Source organism: Micropterus salmoides, unplaced genomic scaffold (genome assembly GCF_014851395.1).
Source record: "Micropterus salmoides isolate LMB-PRFRI ecotype aquatic unplaced genomic scaffold, ASM1485139v1 Ms_hic_scaffold_13, whole genome shotgun sequence".
NCBI classification, from domain to species: Eukaryota; Metazoa; Chordata; class Actinopteri; order Centrarchiformes; family Centrarchidae; genus Micropterus; species Micropterus salmoides.
This window is the reverse complement of record NW_024040374.1, coordinates 23742608-23757189: the sequence shown is the minus strand read 5'-3', so window position 1 is coordinate 23757189 and position 14582 is coordinate 23742608. Positions and strand designations below refer to the sequence as shown.

The 14582-nt window shown below is 43.3% G+C and overlaps 1 protein-coding gene across 1 annotated transcript; it reads left to right on the top strand.

Moving 5' to 3' along the window:
- Window positions 1-1518: 1518 nt before the first annotated feature.
- Window positions 1519-14559, top strand: pfas (phosphoribosylformylglycinamidine synthase). Its single transcript, XM_038716325.1, has 28 exons — window positions 1519-1639; window positions 2628-2762; window positions 2959-3094; window positions 4274-4379; window positions 4471-4669; window positions 6112-6217; window positions 6294-6434; window positions 6531-6655; window positions 6735-6863; window positions 6953-7090; window positions 8448-8576; window positions 8691-8764; window positions 8850-9006; window positions 9109-9170; window positions 9283-9444; window positions 9560-9796; window positions 10043-10273; window positions 10402-10582; window positions 10694-10777; window positions 11063-11218; window positions 11909-12028; window positions 12147-12292; window positions 12376-12583; window positions 12874-12965; window positions 13061-13175; window positions 13252-13401; window positions 13541-13681; window positions 13902-14559. The coding sequence occupies exons 2-28, from the start codon at window positions 2642-2644 to the stop codon at window positions 14210-14212; spliced, it is 3957 nt and encodes a 1318-aa protein (XP_038572253.1). The 5' UTR covers window positions 1519-1639; window positions 2628-2641; the 3' UTR covers window positions 14213-14559.
- Window positions 14560-14582: the final 23 nt, after the last annotated feature.

Sequence of the window (14582 nt, the reverse complement as noted above, 5' to 3'; positions counted from 1 at the left end):
TTAGCTTTTTTATAGATGGAGCCAGTTTATTGAGGGACATTTGTAAATCTGGAGTCAGCCCTTGTTTAATAAGTGGTTCTCCATCCGTATTATCAAGGCTGTAACCAGGACTCTTAAGTACACTAGTCAAAGTAGCCCCCACTGTCTAAACATGCCTAGAAACTAAAAGAAAATCTGTAAATAGTATTTGGATTTTTTTATTAAGTTTGCTGTGACAAAATATTACATTGTTGTTGTGGGTTTATTTACCATCATGAAAGTCTGAACTTCCGGTGGACAAATACTCAACCATTATTTTATTTAGTTGGCCCTAAAGCCTAATGTAGATCCTGCATCTTGACTTGAACCATCCTATAAATTACACACCATGTTTAAGTTTTTAACTAGAGAATGTGGGTTGTGGATGTTTCATGTCATGTTGGTGGGGACAATAAAACCATTTTTATTTATTTTTTTTAATTGCTGTATAAGAAGAGAAAATAGATAAATAATAACAAAGGAAGGACATAGTGAAATAAATAAAAATTAAAATAAAATAAGGGTAACATCGATTCAAAGTAATATATCATCTGTCCAAAAGAAATTTGTCAAACACACAGTTAGTTTTGATTGCCTTCTTGTTCTTAACGTTTTTAATTGTGGTGCTATACTGATGCAGTTCTTGGAGAAATTTTCCAAAGTGTGGTTTGGAGTCAGTCCATTTTTTCTTGTGGATGTGGAATTTCCCCAATACTGTTACCAACTGTACAAAAAAATTACCTCTTTTTCCTTCTCGTTTCTTTCAAAACATATAAGAATGTCCTTTTCCTGAAGTTGAAACGTTTGTCTAGTTTTCTTTTTCATATAAAATTCAACATCCCACCAAAACATTCTACATGATATACATTGATGAAATAAATGACTAAATAAATAAATTGATTCTTCATATAATCTACAGAAAGTGCAGGAATACTCAATATTAAATCTAAATCTCTCAAACGTCTTTTTTAGCTGATATATACGATGTAATATCTTGAAGGAAACCTCTTTTACTTTGTTGTTAAGACAGAATTTGTCTACAATAAGCCACATTTGCCTCTGCCAATTAATTTTTCCAAAAGTCCAAAAGAGTTATGCCTTGTATGCAGTTCCTTATATGTTTATTTGAACATTTATTTTTAGTAATGTCAATATCTCCAAGGAATATACTACTATTAAATGGTTGGGTCCTTGAGACCTCACTAACCGAACCTCGAAGAAGTTGCAGCACACTCCTTGGCACAGCATCAAAAACCACTGCATATTCTTTTGGCATAACTGGTAAACTGAAAACTACAACATCCATAATACAGTTGAGATCGTTGCGGGTAACGTCCCAGTTAGACAATTTTACTTCAAGAATGCAAAGTCTTTTTAAACTTAGTGAAAGAGTAATTAGTAGATTTTGTCCCGTTTTTATATACAGTCTATGGTAACAACTCAGTGAAAATCCAGTGGACTAGGGTAGCAACTGCGCATGCGTACACAGCTGAGCTGCTACCACGTGGGTGTGGAGGTCTATCCATCACATCCTGTCCTGTCAGTCTGCAGACCTCACCAACCAGACCACCTTCCCTCCAGCCCATTCAGAAAGAGCACACGTTTCTCCGGGACACCAGAGGTAAGCGGCATCTCATTTTTACATCCCAAACAAAGACTCAACCGCTGAAGCTGCGACGTAAGTTAAGCTAACCTTACTAACTAGCTCTCTGCTAACTCTGGTAACCTTATTAGCCACTTGCTTCCCCGCAAGTAACTTTAAGTGGGAGAAACAAAACAGCCCCAATTGTTTGTTAACAAACAGGAACCCCCCGAGCACCATTTCGATGATGTCTCATGTCACTTGAGACACATTACGAAGTTATATCCTCCATGTTTCTGCTGTAGACCGGTCACATCACAATCTGTGTAGGTGAAGAGGTGTGTGCGTGCCTGTGTCCTACAGTCTTCTCCATGCGGTTAAGGACTAACAGAAAGCTCCTGACCATGCAGTGAGTGACCTGAAACATGCTCACAATCAGTGATCCAGTTGTCAGGAGGCTCAGGGTGTGTTTGTTTAGATATACATTTATCTTGGTAACTCAATGAATAAGCTATCAGACCAGGACTGACAGATGTTGCATTATGTTTGTACTATGATTTTAGATCAGAATACAAACAGCTTCTTGGAAAGTGATTATGTCACATGATAGAAGCAGTGATAACACTTTTCTGTATTGATATGATTTTTGATTTTTAAAAGTTTGAGTCACAACTAAACTAAACTGATTAACTTGATTTAAACCATCAGGCGATGGCGATTCTAAACATTGCATCAACACGTAATGTAATCATTGTCTGGCCTGAACACTGAGAACTTAGAGAGTAGGATCTCGGCGGCAGGCTTTGTACAGTGTCATGAGTGGCCTGCTGTCTGTTAGTTGTTTTGTCTTGATCTGAACGGATCTGGAGACAAAGGTCAGCCTCAGTGAGAAGATGTGGGAATCCTTACTTATCATTGATCATCACTATAGACATTTAGCCTCTGATTTAGTGAGATGGGGTAAATCAATGTAAACGACAGATGATGCCTGCAATCCATCATCGTTGACACTGAATATTTGTTTCAGTCTCTCCATCAGTCATGGCTGTACTGAGGTTCTACAGTAACGAAGCTGTGAATGGGCGAGCCTTACAGAGGGCAACCAAGCTCTATTCAAAGCTGTTAATCACCACCGAGCTGTGCTACAATGTGGAGCTGACAGGTGAGTGTGTAACAGTGTGTCTGTTGGTGGTGACAATACTAATAATTGAAGATGCAGAGGCCGTGAAGACCAAAGCAATCGTGAAGAATGTGACACACGTGGATTCACCTTGTGTAGTCATGAGACATTTTCCACACACCCTCTGTCTTTTCCATTTTGCCATGTTGTGATTGTTTCCTCCTGCCCTCTGCTGCAGGCTGCCAGAGTCTCGGTGCCGATCAGAAGGAGGTTCTCCTGTGGTTGTTTCGCCCTCCCCTGCAGGCAGAGCCGCTCTCTGACAAACCAAACCTCACAGAGGGGAGCGGGGAGAAACTGGTGGAGATCGGACCCAGGTACTGCTGCACCCACGCAGTCTTGGTGGCTCAATGAAATCCCAGTTACTGGAGTTTTCAGAAGCATCTTACAGTCTTCATTAGCAGATTGTGCTCTAATGCTTATGACTCAGTGGTCATCACTCGGGTTGAACAATTAAATGAAATTTTATCAAAATTGCAATTTTATATTGCAGGAGGTGCAATATTTGTTAAGGCAAAATACGCCATGTTTTTACAGCCCAAACGGTCAAACTGTGTTTCGTCACTATGTTGAATACATGCGTACGAAGAAGTAGTAGTAGTAGTAGTAGTAGTAGTAGTAGTCGTCGTCTGGTTTGCTAGAAGTAACAATAGAAGTGAAATAGGGACCACAACGTATTAGTTAGCACAAGAGCCGTCAGCCTCCATTGCTTCTCCTACACGCTTGCAGGGATGGGTGAGCAGTGGCTGAGCTGTAGGTTGCAGTACGCAACCCTCACCACTAGATGCCACTAAAACCTACACACTGAACCTTTAAATTAAATATTGTCGTGTTACAGAGATGCGGCCTACACGTCATAAAGACTTAAGAAAACATCTGTGTTTGGTACAGATCCCGGCAAAAATCACACCATAATTCATTTTAATATGTTTTTCAATGAAAATGAATGTGATGACTGTAAAAATGATAATTCCCTGTAGTATAGCAAATCATATCGCAATTGCAATATCAGTCAAATAATCGCAATTAGATATTTTTTCAGAATCATTCAGCCTTAGTCGTCATGTGATCAAAGTTCGGAAGTTGGGTCAATTTCAATCTGTTTTGAAAATTAGAAATGGTTTGTTTGTTGTTTCATGACTGCAAACACTGAAACAAGCTGAGCATGATTATTTTTTTTTCATAAAGTAGATTAAAAGAGAAATAAATTGTTTTCTTGTGAGGCAAGCAGATGTTCACTTTGTCCACTGGAGGGTTATATGGAAATAACTGTCAGACGGACTGTGGGCAAACATGATTTGTGTTCTCATGAATTTCATTTGGCAAAAAGCAACCATATGGTACGATTTCTAGACTGTTAAGGATTCCAAGAAATTATCTTTTTTTAAAATCATAAATTTGAGAAACTTAATGCTAGTGAGGCAGACATCAAAGTCCAACAGGAGAAAATGTCTTCAAACTGTTGTTATTTATGTCATTGCTGTTTTGCGCTCCAGGTTGAACTTTTCCACCGCCTGGTCCACTAACGCCGTGTCCATCTGCCAGAGTGCCGGCCTCACTAATGTCACACGGGTCGAGCTGTCTCGCAGGTTTCTAATCAAGGTTTGTACACACATACATCCTTTTTGGAGCACTGGGTTGGTTTTCATTTCATGTTTGTGCTTATGATGATGTCTGTCTCTCTTCCCTCCAGCCAAAGAATGGAGAGAGCGTAACCGAGCTCAGCGGAGACATAAAGGAGCTGATTGAGTGTCTGTATGACAGTATGACAGAATGTATCTATCAGCAACCCATCACCTCCTTCGCTGTGGAAACCAAACCACTGCCAGTGTTTGAGGTGGACATCCTGGGGAAGGGTCGTGCAGCCTTGGAGATGGCAAACAATGATCTGGGTTAGACTCTCTTAACAATTTCTAAATTAGTGGAGTTTCTCTCAGCGCCGTTCTGCTTCAGCCTCTTTCTATCTTTTTACTGTTGTTCTCTTATCGTCCTTAATGTGCCGTAACCTTCCTCTCTTTTCTCTTTTCTTGATGCCTCTTTTCAGTCTTGCAGCTGTCTGTGAGTACACTGTGTCCCCTGGTGGAGGTAATAATGTCACATGATGCATGGCATTATTACTTAGCTGGTTAAAGTCACAGGACAGCAGTGATGCCGCTGATTAAATAACGCGTGCATGCGTGTGTTTAGTGTTGGTCGGATGTCACGTGAAAGCAAATGAAGCTCATAAAGAGAAAAGGGCTCCCTCCATTTAATGGAAAGTCACATACTGAACTACAAAGCTACACATATAAAGACATGGTTGACTTTTGGGTCAAGAGTGCAAATATAGTCAGAATTAAACCATTTTACTTTCTACTACTCTATTTAGGCCTGCAACTGATTATTATATTCTGATTATGAATTAACCTGACAAATATAAATGTATAAATAAAACATCTGTAAAATGTCCATTACACTTTCCCTAAGCCCAGGTTAATGTCTTCAAAAAGCCACAAAGATGTTAACTTTACTACAACATAAAATAATCCAAAAAGAAGCATCCTCACAATAGAAATTAAGGTACTTTTGGGCATATGTACCAAATTTGTGATCAATTCTCTGTCGATCGACATATTGACTCATCAGTGAATCTACTAATCATCTCAGCTCTAACCCATATGCAACAAAAGTGCAATACATACATTTCTTATGTACTGACAGCCACCGGTTATTCCTCTCTTTATAATGAACAGTTTTTAAACTGACACTGCCTACCGCGACAGGACGTGGTATGATCACTTCTGCCCAGCTTTGTTAATATTCACACGCTGCTCAAATAGATGAGAAAAATGTGAGTGCACACTTTGTGGGCTCTCCCATGCTCAGTCGGTGAACTGAGGAGATTATTTCAAAGGAGATTATTTCTATCTGGAATTTTATGACACTACAGCCAATTAATTCCCCCGACAGATTGATTTCAGTTTCACTATTTTGCTGCCCCCTTTGAGCATGATGTTGAATATGGTGTTTAAGAGAGGGAAGACGGACTCATCTAAGTGATGTGAAATCTTAAAGCAGTGCAGTCTCTAAAAAGTTGAAAGCCTTAAATATAATTGTACATGGAGCCAAAATACTTTCTGTTGTCTTAGAGCATGCAGAGAGGACTGTATGATACTTACGATAATTAAAGAGCTTTGTGTGTGTGTGTGTGTGTGTGTGTGTGTGTGTGTGTGTGTGTTTAGATGTATCTTGATGTATCTTCAGTCGTGGCTGCTTTTTGATAGCAAGATCTTTCTTTCTTTCATAGATATATAGATATATTTATATATTCATATAATGTGTTTTTCTAAATTAGGTCTTGCCTTTGACTCTTGGGATCTGGACTACTACACGTCAATGTTCCAGAGGATTAAAAGGAACCCCACCAGTGTGGAGTGCTTTGACCTGGCCCAGTCCAACAGGTGATTAGCATGTTGCTCAGCTCTGTAGTTTTTTGTTCCTGGGTTTTTTATGCTCTAATGTTTTTCTTTGTCCCAGCGAGCACAGTCGTCACTGGTTCTTCCGGGGGCGGATGGAGATAGATGGGCAGGAGCAGAAGGAGACTCTCTTCAGTCTTATAATGGATACCCAGCGGCACAGCAACCAGAACAATGTCATCAAGTTCTGCGACAACAGCAGGTAGGAGTGGAAACAGCATTGTGTGTGTGTTTCTGTTCACACTGACTCAATGTGAAATGTGTGTGTGTGTGTGTGTGTGTGTGTGTGTGTGTTCAGTGGTATCAAAGGGATGGAGCTGGAGTGTGTTTACCCAAAAGATCCATCCCAAGCCAGTCCATATGAGACCCGGCACTCACTAAGACATGTCATCTTCACTGCAGAGACACACAACTTCCCGACAGGTCAGAACACACACAACATTGTGTTTACCCACCCCCTCGTGTTGTTTTGTAAATAATCAATTATCAATCTGACCATCAGGTGTAGCACCATTCAGCGGTGCCACCACAGGGACAGGAGGTCGGATCAGAGATGTCCAGAGTGCTGGACAGGGAGGACACGTCATTGCCGGCACTGCTGGGTACTGCTTTGGCAACCTGCACATACCAGGTGTGTCTTCACTTTCCTCACTTGAAATGTGACATAATTGTTAATTCAATAATCAATAAAATGTCCTTTCTCACTGTGCATCTCTCCAGGTTACGCTCTCCCCTGGGAGTCTGAAGGAGAGGACTGGGAGTATCCGTCCAGCTTTGCCCCTCCGCTGCAGGTGGCAATTGAGGCCAGTAACGGAGCCTCAGACTACGGCAACAAGTTCGGAGAACCTGTTCTGTCAGGTAGGGAACCCCAAAGCCATGCCTAGATAGACTTAATTTTATTTTATTTTGGACTTTAACACAGCCGTCCTCTCTATCTGGCCTCAAAGATCATAGACTGGTGTTTTTAACATCCCATAATAAAAGTCCTGGAGAGACTGGTCTTGGCTCATCTCAGACCTCAGGTGACCACCTCCCTAGACCCACTGCAGTTTACCTAGCGCCCTGAGGTGGGTGTCGAGGACGCCATCATTTAGCTACTTCTGCAAGCCCTCTACAGAAAAGGCTGGTAACACTGTGAGGATCATGTTCTTTGATTTCCCCAGTGCCTTAAACACACTCCCACAGTAGCATAGGCTGGATTGTCTCTTACCTGTCAAAAGATGCAGGTAGAGACCTCCACAACCTCCTGGGTTGGACAGACCACAGTTTGTGCGAGGGAAGTGTGTCTGAGCAGGTGGTTATCAGAAACTCTCAGAAGACTTTGCCACTTGTGGACTTTAGGAGGACCAGGACTAATTTGAACACCATTTACACTTGGGGAAAAGTTGGAGATGGTGGATGGCTCCAGATACCTTGACAACAGACTAAACTGAGGCTGTCTACAGGAAGGGACAGAGCAGACTTTACTTCTTGAGGAAGTCTAGGTCCTTTAATGTGTGCAGCAAGATGTTGCACATTTTTTTTTACCAGTCTGTTGTTGCAAGTACAATTTTATTTGCAGGCATCTGTCAGGGCAGCAGCGTCCGAGCCAGTGGCACTAAGAAGCTGAACGAGGTGATTAAGAGGGCTGGCTCTGTGCTGGGGACTGCACATAAGCCTCTCCAGCTGGTTGTGGAGAGAAGGATGTTGCACAAACTGCTCAAAATTATGGATAATACTATACATGCTCTGCACAAACCCCTGGTCAGACAACGAAGTCGGAGACTCCTTCAGCTCCGCAGTAAGAAGGGATGCTCCAGGAAGTAATTCCTGCCCACTGCAATTAAAATATACAATGACTACCCTCTGGGCAGAGATAGGAAAAAGATTTTTCTAATTTTCTTATTTTACTTAAGCCGCTGCTATTGCAACACTACAATTATCTTTCAGGGTTGAATAAAGTACCTATCCTTCCATACATTCATACATACATAATGCAATTTCAATCTCCAGGCCCAAAGTGATGAATTCAGTTTGCTTGTTTGGCCCAAAATCGAGCTTCTCACTTTTGAGAAAACGAAATCAGCCAATGTTTGGTGGTGTTTATACTTGATAAAGGACTAAGGCAAGTGATCAGTTATCATGTGATATAATACATTTTCTGTCTGACTACAGATTGATTGACAATGAATTGTTTCAACATTTTTTTCAAATTAATTCTAATTCCCTCCTCAAGGTTTTGCTCGTTCGTTTGGCATGCGTCTGGCTAATGGAGAGCGGCGGGAGTGGATTAAGCCAATCATGTTCAGCGGTGGGCTCGGTTCTATTGAAGACGCACATGTAAAGAAAGAAGAACCAGAGACTGGTAATGTTTTGACTCAGAGTGTGTGCATGTGTAATCAATGCAGAGACTATATTTACACATATCGATCAATGACTCACAGTGTCCCTCTGCTCCTCTGCTGTACCCGTCGATCAGGAATGGAAGTGGTGAAGATCGGAGGGCCGGTGTACAGAATCGGTGTGGGAGGAGGAGCGGCCTCCTCTGTGCAAGTACGGTCGCTAGAGTAAATCACACAGAGGCCAGCAGTGACCTCACCTGGTGCAGACGTTTGTTTAAATAAATTTTGGCTCGCAGGTCCAGGGGGACAACTCCAGCGCCAGGGATCTGGATGCAGTGCAGAGGGGGGATGCCGAGATGGAGCAGAAAATGAATCGCGCTCTCAGGGCGTGTCTGGAAAGAAGCGGCAGGAACCCAATCTGCAGTATACATGATCAGGGGGCGGGAGGAAACGGTGCCAAACATAGGCTGTTCTTCTTTTTTTTTTTTCAGGATTTATGTAAAGCTTAGATGATGAGACAAAAGTTAACATATTGAATCATATTATCTTCTTCAGGTAATGTGCTTAAGGAGCTCAGTGAGCCAGCAGGAGCTGTAATCTACTGCAGTAGATTCAAGGTACTCGGCACTGGAACGCAGCTCCAAACATAAACAAACATTCACATTCTGCCATTTCTCATTTTATGTCCCTCCCATTGCTTTCCTCTTCTCTCTGCCTTTTGTTTTATAGAAAGGCGACCCCACACTGAGTGTGCTGGAGCTGTGGGGGGCAGAGTATCAGGAGAGCAACGCCCTCCTGCTCCGTCCATCGGACAGGTGCTTCCTGGAGAGGGTGTGTCAGAGGGAGAAGTGTCCTGTTGACTTTGTGGGAAACATCACTGGAGACGGCAAGGCACGTTTCAGCCTGGATCAAGTTGATTAATGCGCATCTACTGTACTAATCATCCCAGCTTTAGTGACACACAAATAGGTTCATTGTGTTTATTTCCATGTTGTTTCTCCCACAGATTGTGCTGGTGGATGATGAGGGAGGCAGTGAGGCTCAAGCAAACAAGGGGCGCAGTCCTGTCGACCTGCAGCTGGAGTGGGTTCTGGGGAAGATGCCGCAGAAGGAGTTTAAGATGGAGCATCTGGTCCCAACCCATCAGCCACTGGCTCTTCCTGCTGGTTTGAAAGTCAAAGATGCACTGGACAGAGTTTTACGTTTGCCTGCTGTGGCGTCCAAACGCTACCTGACCAACAAGGTGTGTGTGTGTGTGTGTGTGTGTGTGTGTGTGTGTGTGTGTGTGTGTGTGTGTGTGTGTGTGTGTGTGTGTGTGTGGTGTGTGTGTGTGTGTGTGTGTGTGTGTGTGTGTGTGTGTGTGTGTGTGTGTGTGTGTGTGTGTGTGTGTGTGTGTGTTACATTCCTGTCTTACACAGTTTCCATCTTTGCAGTACATTTGTAAAGACACTTTGTGACTTTCCACGTCTTCGCTCCATCCCTCTCTTAGGTGGACCGCTCTGTGACTGGGTTAGTTGCCCAGCAACAGTGCGTCGGCCCTCTTCACACCCCACTGGCCGACGTGGCAGTTGTTGCACTGTCACCGTTCAGTCTAGAGGGAGCAGCGACTGCCGTCGGGGAGCAACCAATTAAAGGCCTGGTCTGTCCTGCAGCGGGGGCTCGCATGGCTGTTGGAGAGGCTCTGACCAATTTAGTGTTTGCCAGAGTCACAGCTCTGAAGGTGAGCGGATAGTGGAGAGTGTGATCATCACAACTCTGTAGACCTGCTCTTAGAATTGGTATTACAGATTACAATTTTATTTCTTTAAAATAAATGATTTTGATAAATCTCTTGGTCATGTGTTTCAGGATGTGAAGTGTAGTGGGAACTGGATGTGGGCTGCCAAGCTGCCCGGTGAGGGAGTCTGTCTGTGGGAGGCCTGCAAAGCCATGTGTGAGCTCATGGGTCAGCTCGGGGTGGCCATCGATGGGGGCAAGGACTCTCTAAGTATGGCAGCTAGAGTGGGGAAAGAGACGGTCAAAGCTCCAGGTACTCTCATTGTGTGTGTGTCTGTCTGTCTGTCTGTCTGTCTGTAAAGGTGTTTGTGTATCTTTCCTAATTAAACTTTAAAATGAAGCTTTCCTGCTGCTTCTGTTTCAGGTGCCCTGGTTATTTCTGCATATGCTGTTTGTCCTGACATCACAGCCACTGTGACGCCTGACCTCGAGGATCCAGATGGCAAAGGTATTTCACACACACACACACACACACACACACACACACACACACACACACACACACACACACACACACACACACACACACACACACACACACACACAAAGACTCCAATCAGATTGCTCATTTTTCATAGTTTTGTTCTCAGTTTGTAATCACAGAAATAGGACTTTGGAATACATATATTTTAATCTCACCCAGACCACACATCTTTCTCTCTCTCTCTCTCTAAAACAAACAAAAAAAACCCACACACGCGCGCTCCTCTGACCCTTTGTCCTCTGTCTGCAGGCATTTTGTTGTGGGTTCCTCTCAGTCCAGGCCGCCATCGCCTGGGAGGCTCTGCCCTGGCTCAGTGCTACAGCCAGCTGGGAGACTGCTCTCCTGACCTGGACCAGCCAGAACTATTGACTGCCTGCTTCAACATCACACAGACACTTATTCACGGTCAGATTGGACTCACAGGCAAAGAGCTACCTGCCGGGCAAGAGAATAAAAAGTTTAGCGTTGTTTACTGTGGTTCAGTCAGGGAGCAAACTTTTCTTTAGCTTTCTTTTCATACTCAGTTTATTCTCTAATTGTAAGGCAACTACTTTGTATTGTAATACACAGCCACCTAGTGGTTTTACTGTGTATTTTTAAGTTGATAAGAAGTAGGGATAGGTCATGATTTTTGATTCACTGTATTATAAAAAATAAACTTAAACACTATATCACCCCATGTATATACTAGCGCCTAATAGTAACACATCACTACCAGGCATCGGTAATGTGTGTGTGTGTGTGCCACATTCAGTTTGGCTTCAGCCCTCTGAGATGGGCTAGATGCTCAGCTTTCAGCCTAATAGTGTTTGTTGTGTATTGTGTTTGCTGCTGCAGAGGAAATAAAGTTCCTGCACAATTTTCCAAGAATGGTCGAAATTCCCATTCCTAATAAAAAGCAGCAGGACCTGGAGACTCAATCATTTTTGTGACATTTTATTACCTGCTGACAAACTTTTTATTTTAAATGGTTATATTTCTAGTCAGTAAATCAGTTAGAATTATATTGTAAAGTAGATTGTAAGTGAATTATCTTTGAAAACTGGAAGATGGGTGAGAAGAGACCGACATTTGGAGTCTTTTCTGTTCCTTCAGATCGTCTGCTGAGTGCAGGACATGATATCAGCGATGGAGGCATCATTTCCTGCTTGCTAGAAATGGCGTTTGCAGGAAACCGTGGAATTGTTGTTGAGTTGTCATCACAAGGAGCTGGAGGTTAGTGAGCTGATGCGTCTCTTGGTTTGGTTTCAGCCACTATTCACACATACAGGACACAAACTGTGTAGCTATAATCATAATCTCATGCAGTGTTTTGCCACATCTGTCTGCACAGTCATGGAGCTGCTGTTCAGTGAGGAGCTGGGTTTGGTTCTGGAGGTTTCGCAGCTCCATGTAGAAACAGTGTGCCAGCGATACAGCGACGTAGGCGTGCAGTGCCATTGTGTCGGCAGAACCTGCGACTTCGGGCCAGAGGCTATGGTAAAGCATCAACCTCAACATGCATCTCAAGTGATTAAATATCACCTGTGGTGACCGTTGTTTTCTGTTTCCCTCACTTTCAGGTCAGTATTCGTGTGGATGGACAGGAAGTACTGAGAGATTCGCTGCCTAACCTCAGAACATTATGGGAGGACACCAGTTTCCAGCTGGAGTACCTCCAGGCCAATGAAATCTGTGTTAAACAGGAAGAGGAAGGGCTTGCCAAGAGGACACAGCCTTATTTCAAATTGACTTTTGATGCCTCTGCATCGCCCACCAGCAGCCAGCTAAGTAAGACCAAACAGGATTGGTACCTGCTATGCTATTTTCATTACCAAGTAATCCTTCATGTATTCTTTGATGATTACCCTAATCATTTGGTCTATAAAACGTTAGAAATAATAATATAAGCTCTTCACAATTTGTCAGAACATGTGCCAGTTAACATTTGTCTTACCAACATGAAAAAACAAAAGTATTCAGTGCAGTGATATGAAAATCATCATCATTATTGAGTTGTTATAACCACTGAGTGCTTGATATTTTTATTTTAATCTCTCTAATGTGTGTTATTCTTTCAGCTGCAGGGCAACCTCGTGTAGCTGTGGTCAGGGAAGAGGGCAGTAATGGAGACCGAGAGATGTCGGTGTCTCTGCATATGGCCGGCTTTGAGGTAACCAATTAGTGCTTTATTAACTGGATATACGGTATGTTGACAATAGCTGGTGTGCATGACTCTTGTCTATATTTATGTATAATTGTGTGTAGGTGTGGGATGTCACCATGCAGGATCTGTGCTCTGGCTCCCTGACTCTAGACTCTTTCAAAGCAGTCGTGTTTGTTGGTGGATTCAGCTACGCAGACGTTCTGGGATCAGCTAAAGGCAAATAAACACACACGCATAGGCCGCTTTGATATACAAATTGTTTTTGTGTAACACCATGTATCCTTCATAATAGGTTGGGCTGCTACTGTTGCATATAACCCCAAGGCCAAGGCTGAGTTTGATCGCTACCGGCGCCGGCACGACACACTGAGTCTGGGTGTGTGTAATGGCTGCCAGCTGCTCGCCCTGCTGGGCTGGGTGGGAGAGGGCGAGGATGGAGCAGGTAAGAGAGAAAAGACACAAAAAGCCATGTTGCCTGTAATAGTAATAAAAGGGAAAAACAATACTCAACAGTGAATTTAGACCATGTAACAGCAATAGGTCCCTTTGCAGTTAAGTTTAAAATGTTACTTTTCCCTCAGAAACCAACGTGGTTCTGACCCATAATAAGTCCGGCAGATTTGAGTCTCGTTTCATCAGCGTTGGGATCCAGGAGTCCCCGTCCATCTGGCTCAAAGGCATGGAGGGCTCAGCTCTGGGAGTCTGGGTGGCACATGGAGAAGGTAAAGTATTATAGAGTCAATCAGGTACAGTAGTAGTCCTTAACTTGACACCTGAGTGGCTGTTGCTGAATAGAGCAGCAACAGGTTACTCAGTGTGGACATTTTGAATTTGCACAACGACGACTCGTTCTGCTGACTCATAAGTCACAAGGTCAGCATGTTCTGTTATCTGCAGCTGTGTTTAATATTGATTTTCCTGCAAACCTCTTTCCTTTTGCAGGTCTGATGCAATTCCGTAGCTCACAGGCCCAGGACCAGATTATTTCTGGTGGGCTCGCCCCCCTCCGTTATCTTGACGACCAGGGTCATCCCACTGAAGACTACCCTCTGAACCCTAACGGCTCCCCGCTGGGCATCGCAGGGCTCTGCTCCAGGGACGGGAGACACTTGGCCATGATGCCCCACCCGGAGCGCTGCACCCTGGGCTGGCAGTGGCCCTGGGCTCCGAAGGACTTGAGACCTTCTCTCACACCTTCACCCTGGCTACGCATGTTCAACAACGCAGCTGCCTGGTGCAGCAACACAGAGTGAGAATGCTCCGTTTATGTTTCTGAAGCTGTCAAAGTAGTATTATTGTCTTTGTTGGATAGTGTGTCAACTGAAACTGTGAGGCCTGTTTCATTACTTTGTTTCGTTACACAATACACCGTTTTTACTTACTGTGGTACTTGGTCTTTTTGCATTATTACCGATGCCTGCTGTAATACTTTATGATTTTGAGACTTGTGGATTCCTGTTGACTTTGTATACAGTTCCTTCTTGCAAACACTGTATATTTGACAAAGCTGTTATGAACCAGTCAGGTCTGCTGACATCAGTGTTGCTCTCCTGAAACTTGAGAAATGAAATTTGCTAATAAATAAATGAATAAAACAAAAGCATGTGTAGTAGTAGTGTGTTG